Genomic DNA, 23,473 nt, shown 5'->3' on the forward strand with positions numbered 1-23,473 from the left:
AGAGAAAAAAAAAAGAAAAACACTTATACACATGCATACCACGACATTCCCGATACTACATACATGATTCCTGTTCAGTCACGAGCTTAATCAATTTGAGAAGCTTCGTGCATTTCCGTTACGTCCGGTAGCTGCCGAACTCACTACTGACTTCAAGGTCAAAATAGTGTCGGGTCACTCGCTATCTGGGCCCGATACACAATTTCTAGCTCACGGCCGTGTCAAGTCGGCATGAGAACGCGCTACCCGCCGACCAATCAGATAATTCGTCTTATAACAGCCGGCCAGTCAGAGAATTCGCCTTATACTGAGAGTTTGGCAGCCAATGAGGAAAATTGGCTATCAACTACTTCCTGTTTGCGTGGTTTTACGCCAATGGGAAAATTCGTTTCATGCAGCGAGGCTGCCACGTCACCACTAAGCGGGAACGAAGAAAGAAGCCGCCGTTTTCATCATCTTGATCTTCATCGTGGATTGAACAGTACGAAATCAGCTATTCGTCTAATTGTTTCGCTCATTATAAATTACTCTTGTAATTTAATACCGCTAACCTTACGCTTTACAATTCTCAATAATTAGTAAATACAATGAAGCTGCTATGTATTGAGGATAAATTGATCGTTATTCGCGTTTAAGTAATTACAAATAAATTTCTGCGCGTTTAACCGCTATCGACCACGTGTCAAATATACGTGAACATGAACTCGTTGCATTTACTACCGAGTTTCTTTTAAGTCGCATTCGCTTTAATTATTAAGTTTCTCATAGGTTTTCAGTGTATATATTGTTAAATAAAGAGCTAATTTATCATCTAACTTTTGTGTTAATTTTTAGTTATTGGATTAACCACACCTACACCCGAATCCTTTTGTGCATTCTCTCAGTTTTGCAATTCCACTTTAAAAAAAAAAGTAAAAATTTCAAATTTTGTGAGATATAACGTATTAGATTGCCGCCCGAGTTGAGATTAAAAAAGTGATTTGAGCCTCCAGATCCTACATGAGGGTTGTCACGATATTTAGATATAGCGGCAGTCTCGCACCAGGTCGGTGAGCAACAGAGGGCAGCACACGCTGCGCACACGTCTCATCCAATAGTTTGTTAATATGATTATTTTGTTTATTTATAAGATTTTGTTTTAATTATGGCGTTAATAATACTCTATTGGTTTCTTAGGTATAAATTGTATTTCAATCAGGAGATTTCACTGAGTTATGTGAGCATATATTTGGATTTTTATAGCGCTGAGAGAAATAGTTGCGCATTTCATTTATGTGCTTATGATTATTTTGAATTGGTTGGCGCATGCGCGTCAACACAACAGCTGGCATCCGTAAATTTATTTATTATAAATAAATTTACTAGTTTTATGTGACGGGTGGGCTGACGCCCATCCGTCTAATAGTAATTAACAAGTAATAGATAGATAAATCCGAAATTCAGAAGTAATATATATTATTTGTATTTGATGAAGATTGGGCGCTATACAGCTGCACATCAGTATCACATTACATTATCCGCACTAAGTCTTACTTTTTATAATATAACACGACGAGCAGACGTTTTGCGTGGTCAGCAGTTTTGACTGTGGGAAGAAAAGAGTTCCCGTTGGAGACTGCGGAGGGATATTTCATTATGCAGCAAGAAAAGAGCTCTCATGGGAACAGCGGAGTGATATTTTCGAGGTAGAGGATGCAATCTCAGGAAAGTGTTACTTACCATAGTTAAGCTGATTTGAATAGTCATCTGCTCGCGTATAAATATGGTATCTCCTTTATGTTACCGCTATAATTACAGATCACTATAAGAATACCGTTGACTTCAATATTGTTAAATAAAAATATTGTATTTGTATCCATATGATTTATGCTACCGTAGATTTGTAAAAGAGACTCTCAGGGCCTTTTCTGGGTACTCTCATATTTGGGGACGCCCAATAAACAGATATCCATACAATTCACATATAGTCATTTCTTCACTGAGCGACCCACACCCTTTATAACATCCTATTAAATTTCTAGAGACGCTGAGCTAGGCACAGTAAGTTCGGTTACGTAGAAAGTACATTAAGGTGTAAGCTCACACGTAACATTTTATGAATAAATCATTGGTTGATTTTTCGGTAAATCATATTAACAATTAATTATGAAATATACAATTGGTCGTTTAGCGTCGGGAACTTGATAAATTACACGGCCAAAGTTATATAGTACGTTGGTGGTACTGTAAAAAAGAAATAACATGCGACAGTTGTATATCTCCACTGGTCAAAGTGAGATATACGACAAAATGGCGTCGGCCTAGATGCTGGCATGAGATTCACGTGCTGCCATGGTCAGACGTGGGAAAGTCTCTGTAAGAGTAGCGTGTGTGCTCTGTTACATTAAACTAATTATAAATTTGTCGCCATTTGGTATTTGAGTAGATAATATAAACCCATTGGCATTATTTGAGCATTTTGGTAAATCGCATAAAGAAAAATACATTTACCGTATTAGCATGCAACCAAGGGAGTTAAATAATACGTAAACTGTAAGTACTTTTTTGGCTAATACATTGGCGTGTAATTTTGGTTCCCGAGTTGGTGATCATTTGTCTATAGCATAAGAGTAAGAGAGATAGGGAATTCTGAGTATTAGTAATTGGTCATAAGCATATGATGGAATGCGTGAATATTATACTCAGTAAATACAAATACAGTCAGTGAAAATATTCAGTATTATTTTACCAAATGTTGAGTGTGATGAATGTTTGGTTATTTTTCACTATCATTTATTATTAATTTGAGTTAATAATTTTATAATCAATTTTTGATGCGTATTACTATTTTATTATTTTACTTATCACGTAAGAATGATACAAAGGTATAAATATCATTCATAATTATTTTATCCAAGAGTGCTATTTATCTTTATTATTTGAGTATAGGATAATATTATTTTGTGAATACCGTAAAATTGACCATTGGAAATTACTGGGAATTCTTACTGGAAATACTGTGAATTCCTATATGAGATTATTTTATTTAATATTTTCTATTCACTTGATTATAATTTTGTATACGCATACTATCTTTGTTTTATTTTGTAAGTGAACTACGATTATTTTTTTATATTGTTTATGTGAGTATGCGATATACTGGATTAATTAATTTATTACTTAAATGATAATTAAATGCAAATGGTCACCAACCCGGTAGTTATTTAAATTTATTTATTTAAAGTACTGCTATCTCTTTTCTTGCTTTCCTTTTCCTGAAATCTGAAACTGTTACCCTGTCATTTATTTTATTTTCATTTTCATTTTTCTCCGTTGTTTTATTTTGAGTTAATTTTGTTCGTGGGGCACACGAACTGGCGCCCAACTAGGTTGTCTAACCCAGCCTGAGCAGAGCTGCGGGTCCAGGGAGATTCAGGATATCTCCAGGTGGGACATTTTGTTTTGTTACTATTTTATTTTCAGTTTTTCAACTAACGGAGAGCCATAACGGCTATTGAGCGCCAACCACACTCCGCCGTGGGACGCGTAAAATAGAAGAGAACGTTATAGGGTAAAAAGGTTCAAATTATCTTTTTAGAATATGAAGGTTCATACATTAAAAAGGTGATTTGAACCTAAACGGGGTAACTTCGTCCGCTTTTACCAAGTTTAGGTTCAAATCATCTTTTTAAAAAGGTTAAATAAGCTTTTAGTGCCTAAATTTATAAATCGAGAAAGACTCTCATCTGATCGCGTACAATTGGTGAAGAAACAGAAGATAAAACGGGGCCACTCATTAGAAATGGCCACCATGATCGAAAACAATTTGAAATTTACAAATTCTAAAGATAATTTTTTAGTAATAAAAGTTTTGCTATGAGTTAAAAATTAATAAAAGTTAAAATATTGATAATAATAGCTAAAGTTATAAAAGTAGTTATTCGAAAAGAATATTACTGTCATTCGAAATTAGAATTGAATAATTAAAGCCATTGACTTATTAGTATATGATTAATTAATTATTTTATGTCAACAATAAATACGAATGATATATTGGATAACGGAGACTGTCAAAGAAATTTAAAAAAACTGCTGAAAAATAATCTGCTGCTGCCGGGATTCGAAACCAGGACCTAACGAATATGAAGCACAACCACTGCCGCACTGCTATTCAGACGCTCACGATCAGTTGGAAATATCTTTATATATTTAGAACGCAGATATTATAACAATAATATCATGCTAAAGAATTGAGCTCTTTCAAAGTTACAGATTAAAAGTATGGTGGGCCTTGGAGGATTTAAACATCCTTTTAAAAAGGTGATTAAGTCCTCCATACGCTACTTTTAGAATATCGAAGATTTGAGTAATAGATTACATTCAACGGCAAGTCCGACATCAAAGGAACTGAGGCTTTGGAGGCTTAAACTTCTGTTTTAATTTTGACTCGGGCGGTATCGATGTGTTTGTTTGAGCAGCTCCACATGTCATTGACTTATGGGGTTTTTGAATAAAATGAAATTTCTATGACCCCATTAATTGTTTTTTAATCACTGATCCGATGCATATTTTTATTTATTTCTATGGTGGTACATCTAAAGAACTCAAAAATTCAGAAAACCATATTTCGAAAAAAAGGTGACATGGGGTTTCCCAAATGAATGATTCGAATTCGTTATATAATAATATGAATTTCAAACTACTTTACACTAAAAAAATTATTTAATTGACTTAGCAACCAAACATATTGAAATCATAAGCTTTATGAAACTAATATGATACTTTCTCACCTGCGTATACTTTAAATTTATGTTTAACTTTGATAACATAAATTGATAACACTATTATTATTTTAATTTTGATAAAAAAATGACACTTAATGAAGTGATAAAGAAACAGGTGATTTACATGTACATATGTGCATTCATGTCTGATTGCACATTGCCATAATTTACTTTCCTCGAATGTCTTTGATCTTAATCAATAGTATTAGTGAATAAAAAGAAACTATCACATTTCAAGATGACGATTCCAATGTTGTCTGGGATCAAGTTTTGTTTAAAAAATCGATTATAGAAACAACGCCTATACAAATCATGGTAATCATTACAATTAATATAAGTTTTATTTCTATACAATGTTGTAATTGTTCCTATAGATTTATCTCAATCGTTCCTGGGTCGGTATGCTGGTGGTCCTGTAATTTGATGGTGATGCTGCCCATAGTATTAGGGTTATTGTTTTTACAATATTGTGAAAACTATTCCCATATTATATAGTATTTTTTCTCCATATTATGGAGTCGTTTTTCAAAATATAATAATAATAATAAGACACATAGTTATGAGCGTAAATCGGGGCATGCACCCGAAATCCTCAGTCCCTAGATTATTCGTCTTTCTGAACATTGGTTGGAGAGGTCAATAGAGCTTGGAGTGTCTACATGACTGTTTGGTTTTGAGTTTGACATACGAAGTACTCCTTCTCATTGCAGATGAAGACTTCCTTATGAAATTTTTTCATAGTCATAAAAATAGGCAAAAGGGAGCATTTTTCATAAAGCAGCTATCTACGCGGTACAACCCCTGGTTCTTGGAAGAATAAATTTTTTTATGGAACTCCATAAGGAGGAATATGAGAGCGTCATCAGAAATACTGAGTATTAAAAACAGTTCAGTACGCGCATGGGCAAGTCCATACACAGTTTGTTCTTCATACACGTATGTGATCATAGCTTATCCACACGGCTGACGTTTTCCTTCCTAAAGTCTACTGGCGTGCCTGCTAAGATGTTGCCATCAGCACTCTTGAGTACTGCGCTAAAGTGCTCCAGATGCAGCTGCCCAACACATTGTGTTGAGTATGTAAGCCACATCCAGATACGCTTATATATTTCTTGTCAGCTTGTCCTGTGCTTGCTAGAAATGATTACATCGAGCGTCGTAATGATGCTCTGCGAGTACTTTGTTACCAGCTTTGACACAAGCATGGTATCAATAAGACATCAAAGCTGCCTGATACTACAAGAATCCTGATACTGTGTTCTTCGATAAAATCACTCATTACATTTATGTCATTGCGTACTCAGCATTTGCTGAATACAACATCATGGTTAATGAAAAGCACAAACAACGGATATATCAGAATCTCCTGTTCAAAATTGACGAATTTTACTCAGGATACCGCGTCAGGCTTGTTATACTCATTGTTTGCGTCCTTGGAGGGCTGAAAGTCTTTTGTGTCTGCATTGGCTAGAATACCAACTTGTTCTTCACAAGTTGAGTATTTTAACAAATAAATGACAATAATAATAATAATTACCATAGTAGCACGGTAACCATTACCATATCACCATACTAAAGCCATACTGCTATTACGGTAACTGAAAAAATCGTCTTAAAAACGTTTTCATCGTTCTGAAAAAATTCACTTAAAAACTATCATGAATCAAAGAACAGTTAATTAAAAAACTGCTCATTGTTTTTAAGAGCATTTACCGATGGCACCTACCTTAAAAAAAAAGTATTTATGTTTGCAGATCACATACTTTACTTTGTTTCAATAGAACATGATCATATCAGTACCCTGGTAAATTTGCCATATAGAAAAGAAATTTAAAACATACTTGGTATTTAGTACAACTTCCATTTATTTTTAGTATGATTCTAATGATATATGAAAATTATGTACTATCAAAACTAATTGTTTTGCTAGGTTTTCGATATTTCGTAAATCGATGAATTAACGAAAAAAAAAATTGGATAGTCGTTTGGAAGAGCGGTAAATTTCCTACATCCAAATTTATACAGCTCTTAATTGTTTATCTAAGAGTTAAAGAGTAACTTGGTAGTCACTGTTGGTTGCGAAGCCTAGTCGTTAAAACGTCGGACTTTCTTTCGTAGGTTCCTGGTTTTGAATTTCACTGAAGTGTGAACAGTTGTTGATAAGTCAAGCGTTTTCCCTCTAAATCAAAAGTACTGATTCGAATACTTATCTAACTATTCACACATCTGACTATACCAGTATCGCCAAAATGATTGAACCAAGAAGTAAAAACGGAATACAAAAATTCTATTTTTTTTTAAAATTTAGTTAGAATTTCGATATTATCCTTTGTACACTAATATTGTTTGGCTAAGAAAAAAAATTGATTTTTTTTGTTTGAACGTTGTTTACCCGGCTTAGCATTCAATATTTGTTAAAAAATTAATATTCTGGTTTTGAAGAACTTTATTTAATTTAACAAAGAATGAAGGAGGCCAAACAAGAATTTCAGAAATCTTTCACTTAATTGTCTTTTGATATTCTTGCCGTGCTAATCGGAAAATATTATCATTAGGAGAAAACCAAAAGCTAATCTAAATCACAGAGTTGAATAAGGATTTGGTAACACTTACAGTTCTCCTTAGGTTCTCATTAGTTGTAAAAAACAGGGGAAAGTCGAAAAATAATTCACAGAGAATCAATTCTTCATGTAAGGATCTACAATTACAAATTTTCCTAAATTCTTCATCTCAGTAATATAATTAAATTTTTGTTACCCTATGTATGTTGAATTGACAACCCTTAATAACGTAAAAACGCATAACAAATTGTAAACGTCAGTTATAAATGTTCCCTTATCGGCAAACATCAATATCCGTTGTTCAGACGAGATTTACAGAACTAATGTAGGTATTAAAAGAGTGAAAAAATAAAAAAATAAATATCTATGTACTTTAAAGGCGTCTTAGTCAACCTAAATGAACTTCTTATAAATATTTACAACAATCCCTGTTTAACCAAATTGATGAAAACGGCCTTTTTTCCCGCCTAAACAAGAACGACCGATTCTGAACGATTCAAATATGAGTAAAAAATATATTTCTATGTTTCTGTTGGATCTCATCTCATGAATATGTTGATCATTACTATTTAACATAGGAACATTAACTGCAATATCAGACATTGTTTCCATAGTTATAGAAAATGTTTCAGTACTTACAGGTAAGTATTTCATACTTCGATGTAATATTTACAGTAACAATATGGGACTATATTATATATACATGAATCCGATCGGTTGTGACAGTATCGTAATAGCCGAATTTTCATCGGTGGCAATAAAGTGACACTACATTAGTATGTATTGAGCTCAGAGGTAATGAAGCATATAATTTTTAATTTTTGGCCAAGATAAGCTGAGGTATAAAAATTTAAAGACCGATAAAAAAATCGTTAAGTTTGAATTTAATCTTCGTTCGCTATCATTACCGTAAGTAATAAATTATTACAATAAATCATAATAATTATTATTATAGTAAAATGATAAAATTAATGAATTTATATATTATAGGATTCAACATAAATATGCGAATAACATTTCTACTCTTGATATTAGCTACCATAGCTGTTTATGAATCAGCAGCATTGAGTTGCTTATCTCAAATTATTCGAGGTGTTGGCAGAGGTGATTGCCTAGAAAGTCAACAAAGTAAAACCGGAGGCAAAAAATGTGGTCAACAAGGAAGCCAACAAATAAGTCTAGTAGTTGGTCAACAATGTAATCAGCAAGGCGGCTCACAAGGTGGTCAACAAGGCGGCTCACGAGTTGGTCAACATGGTGGTCAACAAGGCGGCTCACAAGGTGGTCAACAAGTTAGTCAACATAGTGGCTCACAAGGTGTTCAACAAGGCGTCTCACAAGGTGGTCAACAAGTTGGTCAACAAGGCGTTTCACAAGGTGGTCAACAAGTTGGTCAACAGGGCGGCTCACAGGGTGGTCAACAAGTAGGTCAACAAGGCGGCTCACAAGGTGGTCAACAAGGCTGCTCGCAAGGTGGTCAACAGGGTGGCTCACAAGGTGGTCAACAAGGCGTTTCACAAGGTGGTCAACAGAGTGGCTCACAAGGTGGTCAACAAGGCGTCTCACAAGGTGGTCAACAAGTTAGTCAACAAGGTGGCTCACAAGGTGTTCAACAAGGCGTCTCACAAGGTGGTCAACAAGTTAGTCAACAAGGCGGCTCACAACGTGGTCAACAAGGCGTTTCACAAGGTGGTCCACAAGGTGGTCAACAAGTTAGTCAACAAGGTGGCTCACAAGGTGGTCAACAAGTTAGTCAACAAGTTGGTCAACAAGGCGGCTCACAAGGTGGTCAACAAGGCTGCTCGCAAGGCGCTCAACAGGGCGACTCACAGGGTGGTCAACAAGTAGGTCAACAAGGCGGCTCACAAGGTGGTCAACAAGGTTATGAACAAGGCGGCACACAAGGTGGTCAACAAGGCGTCTCACAAGGTGGTCAACAAAGCAGCTCACAAGGTGGTCAACAAGGCGGCTCACAAGTTGGTCAACATGGTGGTCAACAAGGTGGCTCACAAGGTGTTCAACAAGGCGTCTCACAACGTGGTCAACAAGGCGGCTCACAAGGTAGTCAACAAGTTAGTCAACATGGTGGCTCACAAGGTGGCCAACAGGGTGGCTCACAAGGTGGTCAACAAGTTGGTCAACAAGGCGGCTCACAAGGTGGTCAACAAGGCTGCTCGCAAGGCGCTCAACAGGGCGGCTCACAGGTTGGTCAACAAGTAGGTCAACAAGGCGGCTCACAAGGTGGTCAACAAAGTGGTCAACAAGTTGGTCAACAAGGCGGCTTACAAGGTGGTCAACAAGGCTGCTCGCAAGGTGGTCAACAAGGCGTTTCACAAGGTGGTCAACAAGTTGGTCAACAGGGCGGCTCACAGGGTGGTCAACAAGTAGGTCAACAGGGTGGCTCACAAGGTGGTCAACAAGGCGTCTCACAAGGTGGTCAACAAGTTAGTCAACAAGGTGGCTCACAAGGTGTTCAACAAGGCGTCTCACAAGGTGGTCAACAAGTTAGTCAACAAGGCGGCTCACAAGGTGGTCAACAAGGCGTTTCACAAGGTGGTCCACAAGGTGGTCAACAAGGCGGTCAACAAGTTGTTCAACAAGGCGGCTCACAAGGTGGTCAACAAGGCGGCTCACAAGGTAGTCAACAAGTTAGTCAACAAGGTGGCTCACAAGGTGGTCAACAAGGCGTTTCACAAGGTGGTCAACAAGGCGGTCAACAAGTTGTTCAACAAGGTGGCTCACAAGGTGGTCAACAAGGCGGCTCACAAGGTAGTCAACAAGTTAGTCAACAAGGTGGCTCACAAGGTGGTCAACAAGTTAGTCAACAAGGCGGCTCACAAGCTGGTCAACAAGGCTGCTCGCAAGGCGCTCAACAGGGTGACTCACAGGGTGGTCAACAAGTTGGTCAACAGGGCGGCTCACAGGGTGGTCAACAAGTAGGTCAACAAGGCGGCTCACAAGGTGGTCAACAAGGCTGCTCGCAAGGTGGTCAACAAGGCGTTTCACAGGGTGGTCAACAGAGTGGCTCACAAGGTGGTCAACAAGGCGTCTCACAAGGTGGTCAACAAGTTAGTCAACAAGGCGGCTCACAAGCTGGTCAACAAGGCTGCTCGCAAGGCGCTCAACAGGGTGACTCACAGGGTGGTCAACAAGTTGGTCAACAGGGCGGCTCACAGGGTGGTCAACAAGTAGGTCAACAAGGCGGCTCACAAGGTGGTCAACAAGGCTGCTCGCAAGGTGGTCAACAAGGCGTTTCACAGGGTGGTCAACAGAGTGGCTCACAACGTGGTCAACAAGGCGTTTCACAAGGTGGTCCACAAGGTGGTCAACAAGTTAGTCAACAAGGTGGCTCACAAGGTGGTCAACAAGTTAGTCAACAAGTTGGTCAACAAGGCGGCTCACAAGGTGGTCAACAAGGTTATGAACAAGGCGGCACACAAGGTGGTCAACAAGGCGTCTCACAAGGTGGTCAACAAAGCAGCTCACAAGGTGGTCAACAAGGCGGCTCACAAGGTAGTCAACAAGTTAGTCAACATGGTGGCTCACAAGGTGGCCAACAGGGTGGCTCACAAGGTGGTCAACAAGTTGGTCAACAAGGCGGCTCACAAGGTGGTCAACAAGGCTGCTCGCAAGGCGCTCAACAGGGCGGCTCACAGGTTGGTCAACAAGTAGGTCAACAAGGCGGCTCACAAGGTGGTCAACAAAGTGGTCAACAAGGTGGTCAACAAGGCGTTTCCCAAGGTGGTCAACAAGTAGGTCAACAAGGCGGCTCACAAGGTGGTCAACAAAGTGGTCAACAAGGTGGTCAACAAGGTGGTCAACAAGGCGTTTCCCAAGGTGGTCAACAAGTTGGTCAACAAAGCGGTCAACAAGTTGTTCAACAAGGCGGCTCACAAGGTGGTCAACAAGTTAGTCAACAAGGTGGCTCACAAGGTGGTCAACACGGCGGCTTACAAAGTGGTCGACAAGGTGGCTCGCAAGACGGTCAACGGGGTGGCTCACAAGTTGGTCAACAAGGTGGTCAACAAGGCGGCTCACAAGGTGGTCAACAAGGCGTTTCACAAGGTGGTCCACAAGGTGGTCAACAAGTTGGTCAACAAGGCGGCTCACAAGGTGGTCAAAAAGTTGGTCAACAAGGCGGCTCACGAGGTCGTCAACAACCTAGACGGCAACAAAGTGGTAACACTAAATGTAGCCTAAGTCTTGCCTCTCGTTACACTGGTCCTCTATCCTCAGTAACGCTCACAGTTGGTTAAAAATTAGTTTTTGTTCTGTAAACAATTAAAATACCCAAACGTTCGATCATGGATTAGTATCGGATAACGGGCATTTTACTTCATTGAAATATATTAATTCTTATTTAATTTTCGACTCAGTTATATTTTCTATTCAATTAGTCACATCTTATAACTTTCTAATAGAAACTGGAGAATAATCATTGTATACAATAAAGAATATGGAGTTTTTCAAAAGATTTATTCAAGTTTTATTTGTCTGGCAGAATAATTATCAATTTACTCATAGTGACTAATAGGTGCTTTGCATCGAAATAAAATTTTAGACCTTATTATATTAAAATTTATTTCTGTTTAATAAAGCTAATATTATGAATCATCTCTAGTCGTCATTATTTATTAAGTTGCTTACTTCCCATAATAATTAATGACAATTCACTACTCTCATAAGAAATATGATCTCGTTTACTTATTTTTTTATGTTTCATCGGACTTATACCATACATTACTATCGATGCGTGTCAGTCGGACCTACAACAACTTGTGGTCGAAAACGGAATTACTGGAATTGAGTCGTGTATTTTTATACAGGTGACGCATCTACTTAATGGATTGGGAACTTTGAGCTAGAACAACAGTTCTCTAATGTGATTAATCCCCGAGCTGCTCTGAACTTCGATTCAGCTGGAATAATTAGTTCGCGCAAAAGCTTGGAGTGTAGTCAATCTTCAGAGATTGTCGAAGTGGATGATAGCTTTTTCGCATTTTTAATGATTACAAATGAAGGAAACTTTTTTTAGAGTTTTGGGGAAAAGTTGCGTTCTACTATTTATTCCACAACAACCTGATCACTTTTCCACGGACCTGGTTCCTCGAAAGGTCTTTTTAAGCCCACTTCGAACAGGGTCTCTTTTTCTTCTGACATGGGAGTAGGATCCGGCCAACGAAAGGTATGGACCTCTGGTGGCTGCGGTTAGATATCAAGCATATTGTAGATGTTTGATTATACCTCCAGTTAATTTCTAACTTAGTCGTCAATTGATTTTCTTTTCTTGCTTAGTGTCGTCTGAGGTAAGGGTAAGGATGTCTTGTAACGCGTGTATGCCTTAAAGGGCGTGAAAACTACATTCCATACAACGGAGGTGGACTTTGTTCCCTTTACATTTATTATTTAATCAATAATACGTGTCATTTTTTACATATGGAACGTGCTAATGTGACTTATGTCGAACACTAAAATAATTTTATTTATTCTCTAAAAATGAATTAGTAAAATTTTCACAAATTTATGTAGTAGTTTATTTTTTATCACCGAACTGACAGTTTTTAAAATTAAGAAATGATTTCAATTTTTACTAGCAACCAGTTAAAATTCAACTGATTTATCTAGTGACTCTATATTGAACTATTGAATCAGTGAGCATTATTATAATTTTTATCGCAATTAAAATGAACTCACTTGGCACTCCCAATTTCATGTTATTAATCATATCAATAATTTTCAGTTCACTCATGAACTATTTTTGATCTATAGTCAATCTAGAAATTATATTAATATAATTATTAATAAATCATTATTCACTTAAATATTTTTCAGTTGATAATTTGTTTCTATGGAGAATTTTTAAATAATTTAATTTATTGCAATAGTTATAGTGAGAAAAGAATTTTCTTCTGACAACTAAATTTTAGTTATAACACCAGAATAATTTCATTGCCCATTGCCAATCATGTATTTGGTTGTTTTAACTAAATAATTTTTAATTCACCAACAAAACAAAGTAGTAGAGACTACAAAATATTTAGTGAAGATAATTAAGCGTTAGATAGCAAGCATAAAATCAAATTGATTACCTGTAGAGCTTATTAAGTAACCATAATGAAATAGATTAGTGAGCCTTAGAGAATAAATTATTAATAATAACTAAATATTATTTTAAAATGAGAGAATATTTATTTAACAATTGAATAAATGCATGTATAGAAAAATAATTTATTCCTTTGACACGTACTTTTTTTATGTACTGTGACAATAATTGTTCAAGAAAACATTAGTATAAAACATTTATGTCATAGTGTAATACAGGATATCCCTATATTACTATTAAAAAGGGTTATTATTATTCTGCTAATTTACAGCGGAGAACCTCTCTCATAAATGCTTCACGTTTTAAATATAATAACTCTGAAGTAAGTGTCTTACCAGGGACACTACAAAAGGTGGGCGCGATCTAGCGACGCACCGAACTACTTCCGCTACTGCTGCCTAGCACCATAACTTTTTAAATCAATAATCATAAGGTTTTAATATATATTTCGCGTTACTAAAACCAAAAGGGCGTATCTCAAAATATACGCCCTTTTGGTTCTGCAGAACCAAAAGGGCGTATAAGTTTTTTTTTTTTGGCTCCAATCAATGTAAAAATATTGAAAACATTAAAATCTATGGAAAAAACGAAAAAAAAAATTTTTTTGTTTTATGCCCTTTTGGTTTTAAGCAAAAATTTTTTTAAAGTCATAAGGGCGTATCCTATTTTTTCGGTTTATTATTAATTATAGGTCAGAGTAAGAAAAAAAATTACAAGGGTAATAAAAATTATCACTCCACAACTTAATTTATCTGAACAAATATTTATTTGAATAAAAAACCAAATTTCTTTATTTAATTTTGATCGAATCTTAAGTTTGTCACAATTTTTTTAATTCAACAATTAATGTAAAAAATATGTATAATTCGGGAACGAAAAAATTCTAAATTCTATGAGTGCTGTGAAATTTAATTTAATCAAATTAAAAAAATGCACATTTAGATTGTTCAATTTTTCAAACGTGCATTTTTTCATTTTTCAATCAAAGTTTCATTTTCTGTTTCCTGTTTTTTTTTTTTTCTTTTTATTTTCAAAAATCAATTACCGTTGTTCTTGAGAATTGTTATGGTTCTAGAATACCAATATATCAAAGCAAGTTTAATGACCTAAATCATTTTTGTGCATCAGGCACCGTCCCACAAAAATATTATCAATATTATTAAAGATTAATTTTCAGCGATGGTAATAGTTTATAAATTTTTTTATTATTGTCAAGTTATGTTCTAAAAAAAATTAAAAAAATTTTTTTCATACTCTTAGCTACAGATGATTCTGACGATGGAGATGGTATAGGACTAATACCCTGATGAATTTATTTTTTCTCTATTTTTTATTTGTTTTTTCACTTAAATAAATATTTGTTCATATAAATTAAATTGTGGAGTGATAATTTTTATTACGCTGGCAATTTTTTTTCTTACTCTTACCTATAATTGACAATAAATCGAAAAAACAGGATACGCCCTTATGATTTTAAAAAAATTTTTTCTTAAAACCAAAAAGGCGTAAAACAAAAAAAAAAAATTTCTTTCGTTTTTTCAATAGATTCTAATGTTGTCAACATTTTTACATTGATTGAAGCAAAAAAGTTTTTTTATACGCCCTTTTGGTTCTGCAGAACCAAAAGGGCGTATATTTTGAGATACGCCCTTATGGTTTTAGTAACGCGATTTATTAACATCAAACAAATATATATATTTATTCTAAATGAATATTTTTTTTGTGTCTAAGTAATATTTACTAGAGTTAACATAAGGCTATTTTGCTTTAATATTTGAGTTTGTTTGCACTGCAAAATAATTTAGTTGACTATCAAATATATATTTTCTTAACTTCACCAAATGATTTTTCTATCGTAGCACAGAAATATTAATGTCAACCAAATAGAGTCTATTCAATCTTTTGTTAAAAATGACAAAATAAATTTTGTTGACGTAATAAAATTGAGTTGTCCCAATGAAATATTAGTTTAACAGAATTTAACAAAACCAATTAAATTGTCCGAAGAGAATTTTTTTCTCAGCGTAGTTCATCAATTAAATGATAATTTATTGACCAAAAGAATTATTACTATGATGTATCACTAAATTAAACGAGATTGCGATTATGGTTCAACAGCTCAGTAGATAAAGATTACTCAGTGACCTTGAGGTTCTGCATTCGAGTGGCGCTGGAAAATAAGAAAATGACGCTCTATTCCACTGACATTGATATGGAATTTCCGTTAGCATAACTAATGAACTTCATATATTCAATCAATAATTTTGTCTTAATAAAGCCACTAGATAATTTTCCTGATTACTTAGCCAACATTTCATGGACACGAACGGTAATTTTTTTGAATTAATCAGTGATAAAATTTAACTCATTCAGTTATAAAATTTGACTGTTTTAATGAGTGATAAAAGTTCACTAATTCAATAAGTGATGTAATTTCGCTGATTTAATAAGTAACACAATTTTACTGATTGAACTAGAAATAGAGAATTATTGATTTAATAAGTGGCACAATTTTACTGCCCAAACTAGGCATAGAATGTGACTGATTCAATGAATTATAAAATTTCTCTGATCAAATTAGTAATCAAATTTAACTGATTTAATCAATAATGAAATTTCATTATTTTAACTAGTAATAGAATTTCACAGATCTAATTAAAGATAAAATTTAATTAATTCGGTTGGTGATAAAATTTCACTGATTCAATCATAAAAGAAATTTCACTTACTTAATAAGTGATAAAATTTCATAAATTAAATTAGTGATAAATTTTACTGATTATACTAGAAATAGAGTATCGCTGATTCAATAAGTAATAAAATTTTACTAATTCAACTAGTGATGGAATTTCACTGATCTAATTAAATTTATTTGATTCAGCCAATGATAAAGTCTTACTATTTTGATAAGTGACGAAGTTTACTGATCCAATCAGTGATAAGATTTTACTAATTTAATCACTGATAGAATTTCACTGATTGAACTGGTAGTCGAATTCCGACCATTTCATCAAAAGTAAAATTCCATTCAGTAAAATCAGTGAGTATTGACTAATTCCTAGTAAAACACTTATAGCTTGCGAATCAAGTAAATTTTCACTATTACTCAGTAAAAATCCACTATCGAAATTCCTGCACGGAGAAAAAAATATTGTTCTGAGAAGTATACTGTATAGTTACAGTAACAATACGCAATAGTTATCTACTAGATTGTTACTGCAACGATTTACTGTATCGTTCTGACAATAATACGGTAGATAGCTCTGAGACCTATACCGTATCGTTCTGAGCCCTATCTGATGACAAACGTTTGGAAATCTTTATCATTAATAAATAATTTTGATTGAATAAAATAATTTATGAAACTGATTTATCATTTGCAGTCTAAATAAATTTAAAATATAAATATAAATAAATCTTTTAGTTTGTGAGGTTATATATAAATATATATTTATATATAAATATTTAAATATAATGTAAATTTAATTAATTAAATGAATATAAATTGATTTTTACATAATTTTCACAAATATACAGCAGTTTTATTAGATTGATCATTAGATAAATAATCAGTAAGGTTATAGATAGTTAACAAATTTTTAAAAAAATAAACTCAAATTGTTATACTTGAAAATAGGCGCCAAACTGTATGTTTAATTAGGTTAGACGGTGGCGTGTGAGATGACGATTGCAGAAAGTCGTATAGGGCTCATAACTATCTAATAGATAGTTACAAGAACGATACGATATTTTTACCATAAGTATACGTATCATTGTGGTAACAATCTAAGAGTTGCTATACTTTAGATTGTTCAAGGAACATTATTTTTTTTCCATGTGGACTTCGAAAAGAAAACGTAAATTCAAACTCGATGTATTCAATTATAAATAACTATAGTAATTGAAAAAAATATTTTCAATAAAATTTAAAATAATAATAATAATAATAATAATAATAATAATAATAATAATAATAATAATAATAATAATAATAATAATAATAATAATAATAATGATTGAAACACCCTCAAGCAAACGTTGATAAATTTGAGTGATGTTAAATTAAAGACATGTAACCTCAACGTCTCTCGATGTCTTGAAGAATTTAACTAATTATAATATACGATAAACTGTTTATGCCTACCTGACAATCTACTTACTTACTTACTTACTTACTTGTTTACTTATTCTCTCACTCACTCACTCACTTATTCACTTACACTTACTTTCACAACACAACCTTAATAACTCATCTCACTTTTAAACTCTCACTCTCTCATAATATAAACTCTCATTCACTCATCTCTTTAACTCTTTACTCCATACACCCTTTAAACATAGCTTATGTCTTTATTTTACTTGGTTTGGATACCTTCTATTACTGATACATCCTCAAAAATATTTCATAGTTAATCTGTCAAAATATTTAGTTAGTTAAGCAATTAATTTCCCAAAAAATTATATCGTACTCCTACTAATATTAATTTATCTGTAATTATTAAACTAATCTATTAAATTCAAACTTGTACATGAGTTTTACTTAGGGAATTTTCTGGTTTACAAAATTGTAGGAATTACTTTTTGGAAAATTTTTGCTAGATTTTGAGATATTTGATCTCAAAATCAACAAGTGCGAAACGGAAAATTTCTCAATTATTTTTGATTTTCAAAAGGGTGCTAAATTCTATGAAATGAACCAAAATAAATATTGCAGATAGGAATTTTCATAAACCATACAATTGTATGGAGTAATTTTTTCAAAATTTTCAATAGTTTCCGAAAAATTTACGTTCCAAATTTCGAAACAAGAAAATTTTGATATGTGGTTATTTTTTCGCTCTATCTAATGGATTGTTATTTTTAAATCAATTACTAAAATTAGAATACCAATAAATATTTTGTATAAAAATTTTCCAGGCTACAAATATGTATTGATAAGTTTCTTTATATCTTGAGTATTTTCCTAGATATTTAATTTCGAAGGCCAGAAGAACTGAAATTTCAACTGAATTTTTTCTCAGACCATTTTACCCCTCATTTATCTGTATATATATATACAAGAATAAATAGTAGAAAAAAAACTGAAGTGTGGGTAAGGCAGAAGTTTAAGTTTAAGAATATTACAGATAAATATAAGACTGGGATAGAAGAAAAAGACAAAGATGGAGAGGGAGAGAGAGAGAAATCAGAAAGAGAGAGATAAAATAAGGGGTGCATTTAAAGTTATGGTATTTTAGTGGAGATGCTATAAATTTATCTGCCATAACTTGTTATATGCGTTCTTACTTTTATATACCTATATATTTTATCTATATGTATATACATATATATTTTCGTAAATATGTTTATATAAAATTTTCATTGTGGCCACACACAAGCACGAGAGCCGACCACCCTTCAATATTTTAAACATTTCTTTTTCGTTATTAAAAAATTTTTAACGGCTAAATTTGTTGCTTTTACAATCGAATTAACTATTCATTTATGTTATTTTCAAATTCCTTTGAAATAAGATACTTTTTAACTTTTTTATTGCAAAGTTTTGTTTTACGAGCGTAAAATTGATTCTTTCGGTTGTAAAAGTCAATTAATGTTTTATTGCAGTTTTTTTCTTTTCTGTCCATGAAATAAATTCAGGTATTTAATGATTCGATACATCGATATTATTAAATCAAATCATAATAATTCGTTACAATAAAAAAAAATTTATTTTGGATAAAATGGTTCTTCTTTTTAATAAATTGTTATTTTTATTTAATTCAAAAATATTATTGTGTATGTACGTGTGTGGAAATTCACGTACCAAGAACTGAACCAATCTTAGGCTGAGCAATATGATACCAGTCTTGAGCATGACAAGAGTAATGGTCATGGTTGACATAAGAATCAGTATTAGATTTCCATATAAATTTAGGATGACATCAATTTCTAAAGGAAACAACATAGGGGATCCATATAGAAATAAACGCTGGATTTCTGTATGGATTTGTATAATCGGGTTATGCTGATCATTACCAAACATGCTAGCAGTAGCCGCCAAAACAGGGGTCAAGCTTCCCTGTCAAAAATATCCATGTAGAATTGTATGGGAATATATAGAGATCCATATAGAAAAGTATGGATTCACATAATAAGAATCCATGGGAATCAACATAGGAAAGTCTGGATTGATATAAGAATCTATGTAGAAACGTATCGGTTTCTAGATTCCTATACGAGAAATACATATGGGAACTTGAACATCTGCATTCCCATGTAAGAATCACACAGCAATGTGCGGATACCTTGATTCTCCTATAGGAATGCCACATAGGAATATAAACCTGACCCTGATATACATTTTTGCATGATGTGTATTTCCATGGGTATCATTGTCTAGATCCACGTAGGAATCCATGCTAGGAATTCATACTAGATTTCCCGTTTGGATTTAAAATGCCTTGAATTCGTAGAGGAAACCACATAAGAATATCCTGGATTCTCGTAAGCCGTATGGGTATCCACCCGAAAACGCTATATGGGAATTCACATAGGAATCTAAGCTGGATTTCGACATGGTTTTTTAGGATAGGGTTCAAATAAGCATCAGCAGCCTTAAGTATGCCAGCAATAGCTATGACTATATGGCTTGGGCATACCGGCAAAAACCATGACCAAGACGGGCACCCTGGCACGAGTCGTTGCCAAAGTCTAGGCCAATGGTCAACTGCCACGATATGGAAAATTTTAAATTAGCCAAATCTCAGCTTATGGTCAGCATTGACAATCCCTCACTGAAGAGTGTTCAATAATAATTTTTCTCATAGACATCCTTATAATTCTCTAAAAATTAATGAACTAGTTCATCTATAATAATCGATACATCAAAACCTATAATTTCGATGTATAGATTCTTCGCTCAACCAAATGAGACCATAGACCATAATATAAACCGATAAAATCAGAAGCTCGAAAGATAGTAAACACAACTCTTTTGTATCCACGTTTATAATCCATATATATATTTAACTCTACATGTGTTTGTTTCCTATCTATATCGGTATTCTTTATGTGTTTGTGTGTGTACAGTATTGCCCTACAAGAAGTGATCGTTACCTTACGCCGCCCTATAATCTACACGAGCTAATGACGTCCATTACACGTTACCGCGACTGGAAGAACTCCAGAGAAGATTTCCTCAGACTCTTTCTGTTGAATCTTTCTTTATATTTCTCTACACTCTTCGCTACGCTCAACCGATACGCGACTTTAACATTTCTCGCTTTTCTTATACACATTCATCTTTTTTATTTCTTTATATATATATATTTTTTTCACCTCTGACCGCATGGAATTCGGTCCATAGAAAAATAGGTTTATTATTTTTTATAACATACTTGAGGTAAAATGGCCAGGTACTTTTTTTATTCAATTATCAATTTCGAAATCTATTAATTTCAATTTCCTGATAATTAATCGACAATTAATAAATTATTACTAATAAAAATTGAAAATTATGGAAAAATAAATTTTAGCCATTTTCTGACAGATTTCCATTTGGTTTTCCATAGGAAACCAGCATAGAACCCTACTATATTTTTGCATGGTTTGCCGTGGAAATCTACGTCATTTTGTACCTACTTAAAATTTATCTATAATTTTAAAAATCAAATTTTTGTTAAACTTTCAATGATAACTCAGAAGCTAGCAACGTTATCAAATATTTCAATCAATATTTTTTTGTAACTAGTTGAAAGACAAAAAAACCAAGTCTTTAAAAGAATCAAACTATTGATTAGACCCGAAGATAATTAACTTCCAATTTAAATGCACACTATGTTGTGCATAAAATACAATTATCTCAAACGTCAAAAATAATTTTTTCATACTTTCAATAAGGAATAAATTATCACTATCTACCCAATACCTGACGTAATTAGTCCTTTCTTTAACAAAAGATTCAACTGACCACTAATTTTTTTTTAAAGTTTCACTTTTCAGAAATTCACTTGTTCCTGTTTCAAATTATAAATTTTCTTTATGGTTATTATTGCTCACAAACAAAATGACTCATTTACATTGTGATCCAGGTATAGGGGAAACGACATTCTTTCTACCCGACTTTCGCTCGCCTGAAAAATTACCCAATATTTCTCATTGTCAAAAATAAAAAAAAAAGTTATGATTTATTTTAAGATATTTCTTTTCTTAATTTTTTAATTCAAAATCGATTAACCGGCAATCAAACCCAAGATCACATTGTGACTGACGTATTTTTAAATGATTTTAAAATTTTTATTATAATTTACCGACGTCAATCATCGATGCTACATATTTCTTTTTTTTTTTTTCTTTTTTTTTTTCAACTGAATATTATGAATTTTTTCTTTTTATCTTTTAAAAATTCATAACTTCGGAACTAATTAAGCAAATAATAAATTTTTTTTTTTTAATATAATTTGAATCCTTACCTACAATTTCGATTCAATAAATAATTTGATTTAAATAATTATTCAAAGCGATATTAATCACTAAAGATAAATCAAAATTTTAATTCATCAAATTTGAATATTCGAGTCAAAAAATTAGATCTGTTTTAAAATAAATGATAAAATCAAATATTTTTTTTTTAATTCAAGTTTATAAATTGTATTTATTTTATACAGGGATTTAATCTGTTTTTGCCCGTACTATTCCTTACCCGGGAAAAAAAATTTAGATCTATTCAGATCAAGTTAGATCTGATGTTTCAGATCTGAACCGATCTGAATTTTGGCCAGATTTGTTTAAATCAAATTAGATCTACTCTGATTAGAATAGATCTGCTTGAATCTGAATAGATCAAAGTAAATAAAAATCACTCTTAGATCTGCTCAGATCAAATTTGATCTGATTCGCTAGACCTTAACAGATCTGTTTTTTTATCTCTATCCTAATAATAATTGATATGTCTGATTAAATATATTAAATATATCACAATAATAGAAAATATGTAAGATTGAAGCCATTAAAATTATAAGTAAACGTTTCAGTATACAAAAAAGCGAATAATTTATGCATTATGCTACAACTTTTTATAATTGAGGATTCAAGAACCATTATGCACAAAAAAACTTAAACAACAGTAGAGCATATAATATCGACAACAAGGAAATAATGAATTTTTTTTGATAAAATTACAAGATATTAAGAATATTATCCATATTGTTAGGGTCGGAGATTATATATGTCAAATTCTGGAAATCAGGATTTATAAGAAAGTCATGTGTATGAAGTACCTATATGAATATCAGATAATATCGATAGTAGATTATTATCATGTTTTATTTTCTACAATAAAAAAATTATTAGCTGAATAAACAAAAAAATGTGTTTATTTTAATTACGATAAACTTTTTACAATTACCAAAATTTAGGTGAATGTGTCGAAATTCAGCTAGGTAATCTTATAATTATAATATTATGTGAAGATATATTTCTTTATAATCTGTACGGATCTAATCTGATCAGAGCAGATCTAAATTTTTTTTCCCGAGAAAAAGTTATATCAGCTCGGATCTGATTTGACCTGTACAGATCCAATTAGATCTATTTATATTTACTTCATACATTGATCGCTTGATCAATGTTGATCTATTTTGATCTGATTAGATCTAGGTTGATCTAACTTGATCTAGATTGATCTGACTTAATTAGATTTGATCAGGGTAGATCTGGACTATTTTTTCCCAAAGAAAAATGTCATATCTGATCAGATCTAGTTTGACTAGTTCAGACTAAAAGCAGACTTTCTTTACTATTATTTTTAGTCTGTTTTGAATCCCTTTTAGATCAAAAACAGGACTTTTTATAAATATAAATAATAACAATAATCTATATTTATAAATTTAGATCAATTTTCTTAATATTTGAAACGCTAATGCGGTTCCGTAACAAGATGTCACAAGAATTTTGATGTTTTCTAATGCCAAAATATTTTCGATTTTTTCCAGTAAATAAGAAAAATTTCTTGAGATTTCAAGAGTTATTTTATCACTTTTATTCAATGCTATAAATATACAGTCAAG

At 33.0% G+C, this 23,473-nt stretch overlaps 1 protein-coding gene across 1 annotated transcript; it reads left to right on the plus strand.

The window, feature by feature from the left end:
- Positions 1-231: 231 nt before the first annotated feature.
- Positions 232-11,580, plus strand: LOC103569179 (uncharacterized transmembrane protein DDB_G0289901-like). Its single transcript, XM_053742682.1, has 2 exons — positions 232-481; positions 8,315-11,580. Exons 1-2 carry the CDS (start codon positions 232-234, stop codon positions 11,578-11,580), a joined length of 3,516 nt encoding a protein of 1,171 aa, XP_053598657.1.
- The last annotated feature ends 11,893 nt before the right edge of the window (positions 11,581-23,473 follow it).

This window comes from Microplitis demolitor, chromosome 10, assembly GCF_026212275.2.
Source record: "Microplitis demolitor isolate Queensland-Clemson2020A chromosome 10, iyMicDemo2.1a, whole genome shotgun sequence".
Lineage (NCBI taxonomy): Eukaryota > Metazoa > Arthropoda > Insecta > Hymenoptera > Braconidae > Microplitis > Microplitis demolitor.

Coding starts and splice junctions, on each gene's coding strand:
- LOC103569179 (XM_053742682.1), top strand. CDS start 232: ATGAGAACGCGCTACCCGCCGACCAATCAGATAATTCGTCTTATAACA. Junction 482..8,314: donor TCTTCATCGTGGATTGAACA/GTACGAAATCAG, acceptor TATATATTATAG/GATTCAACATAAATATGCGA.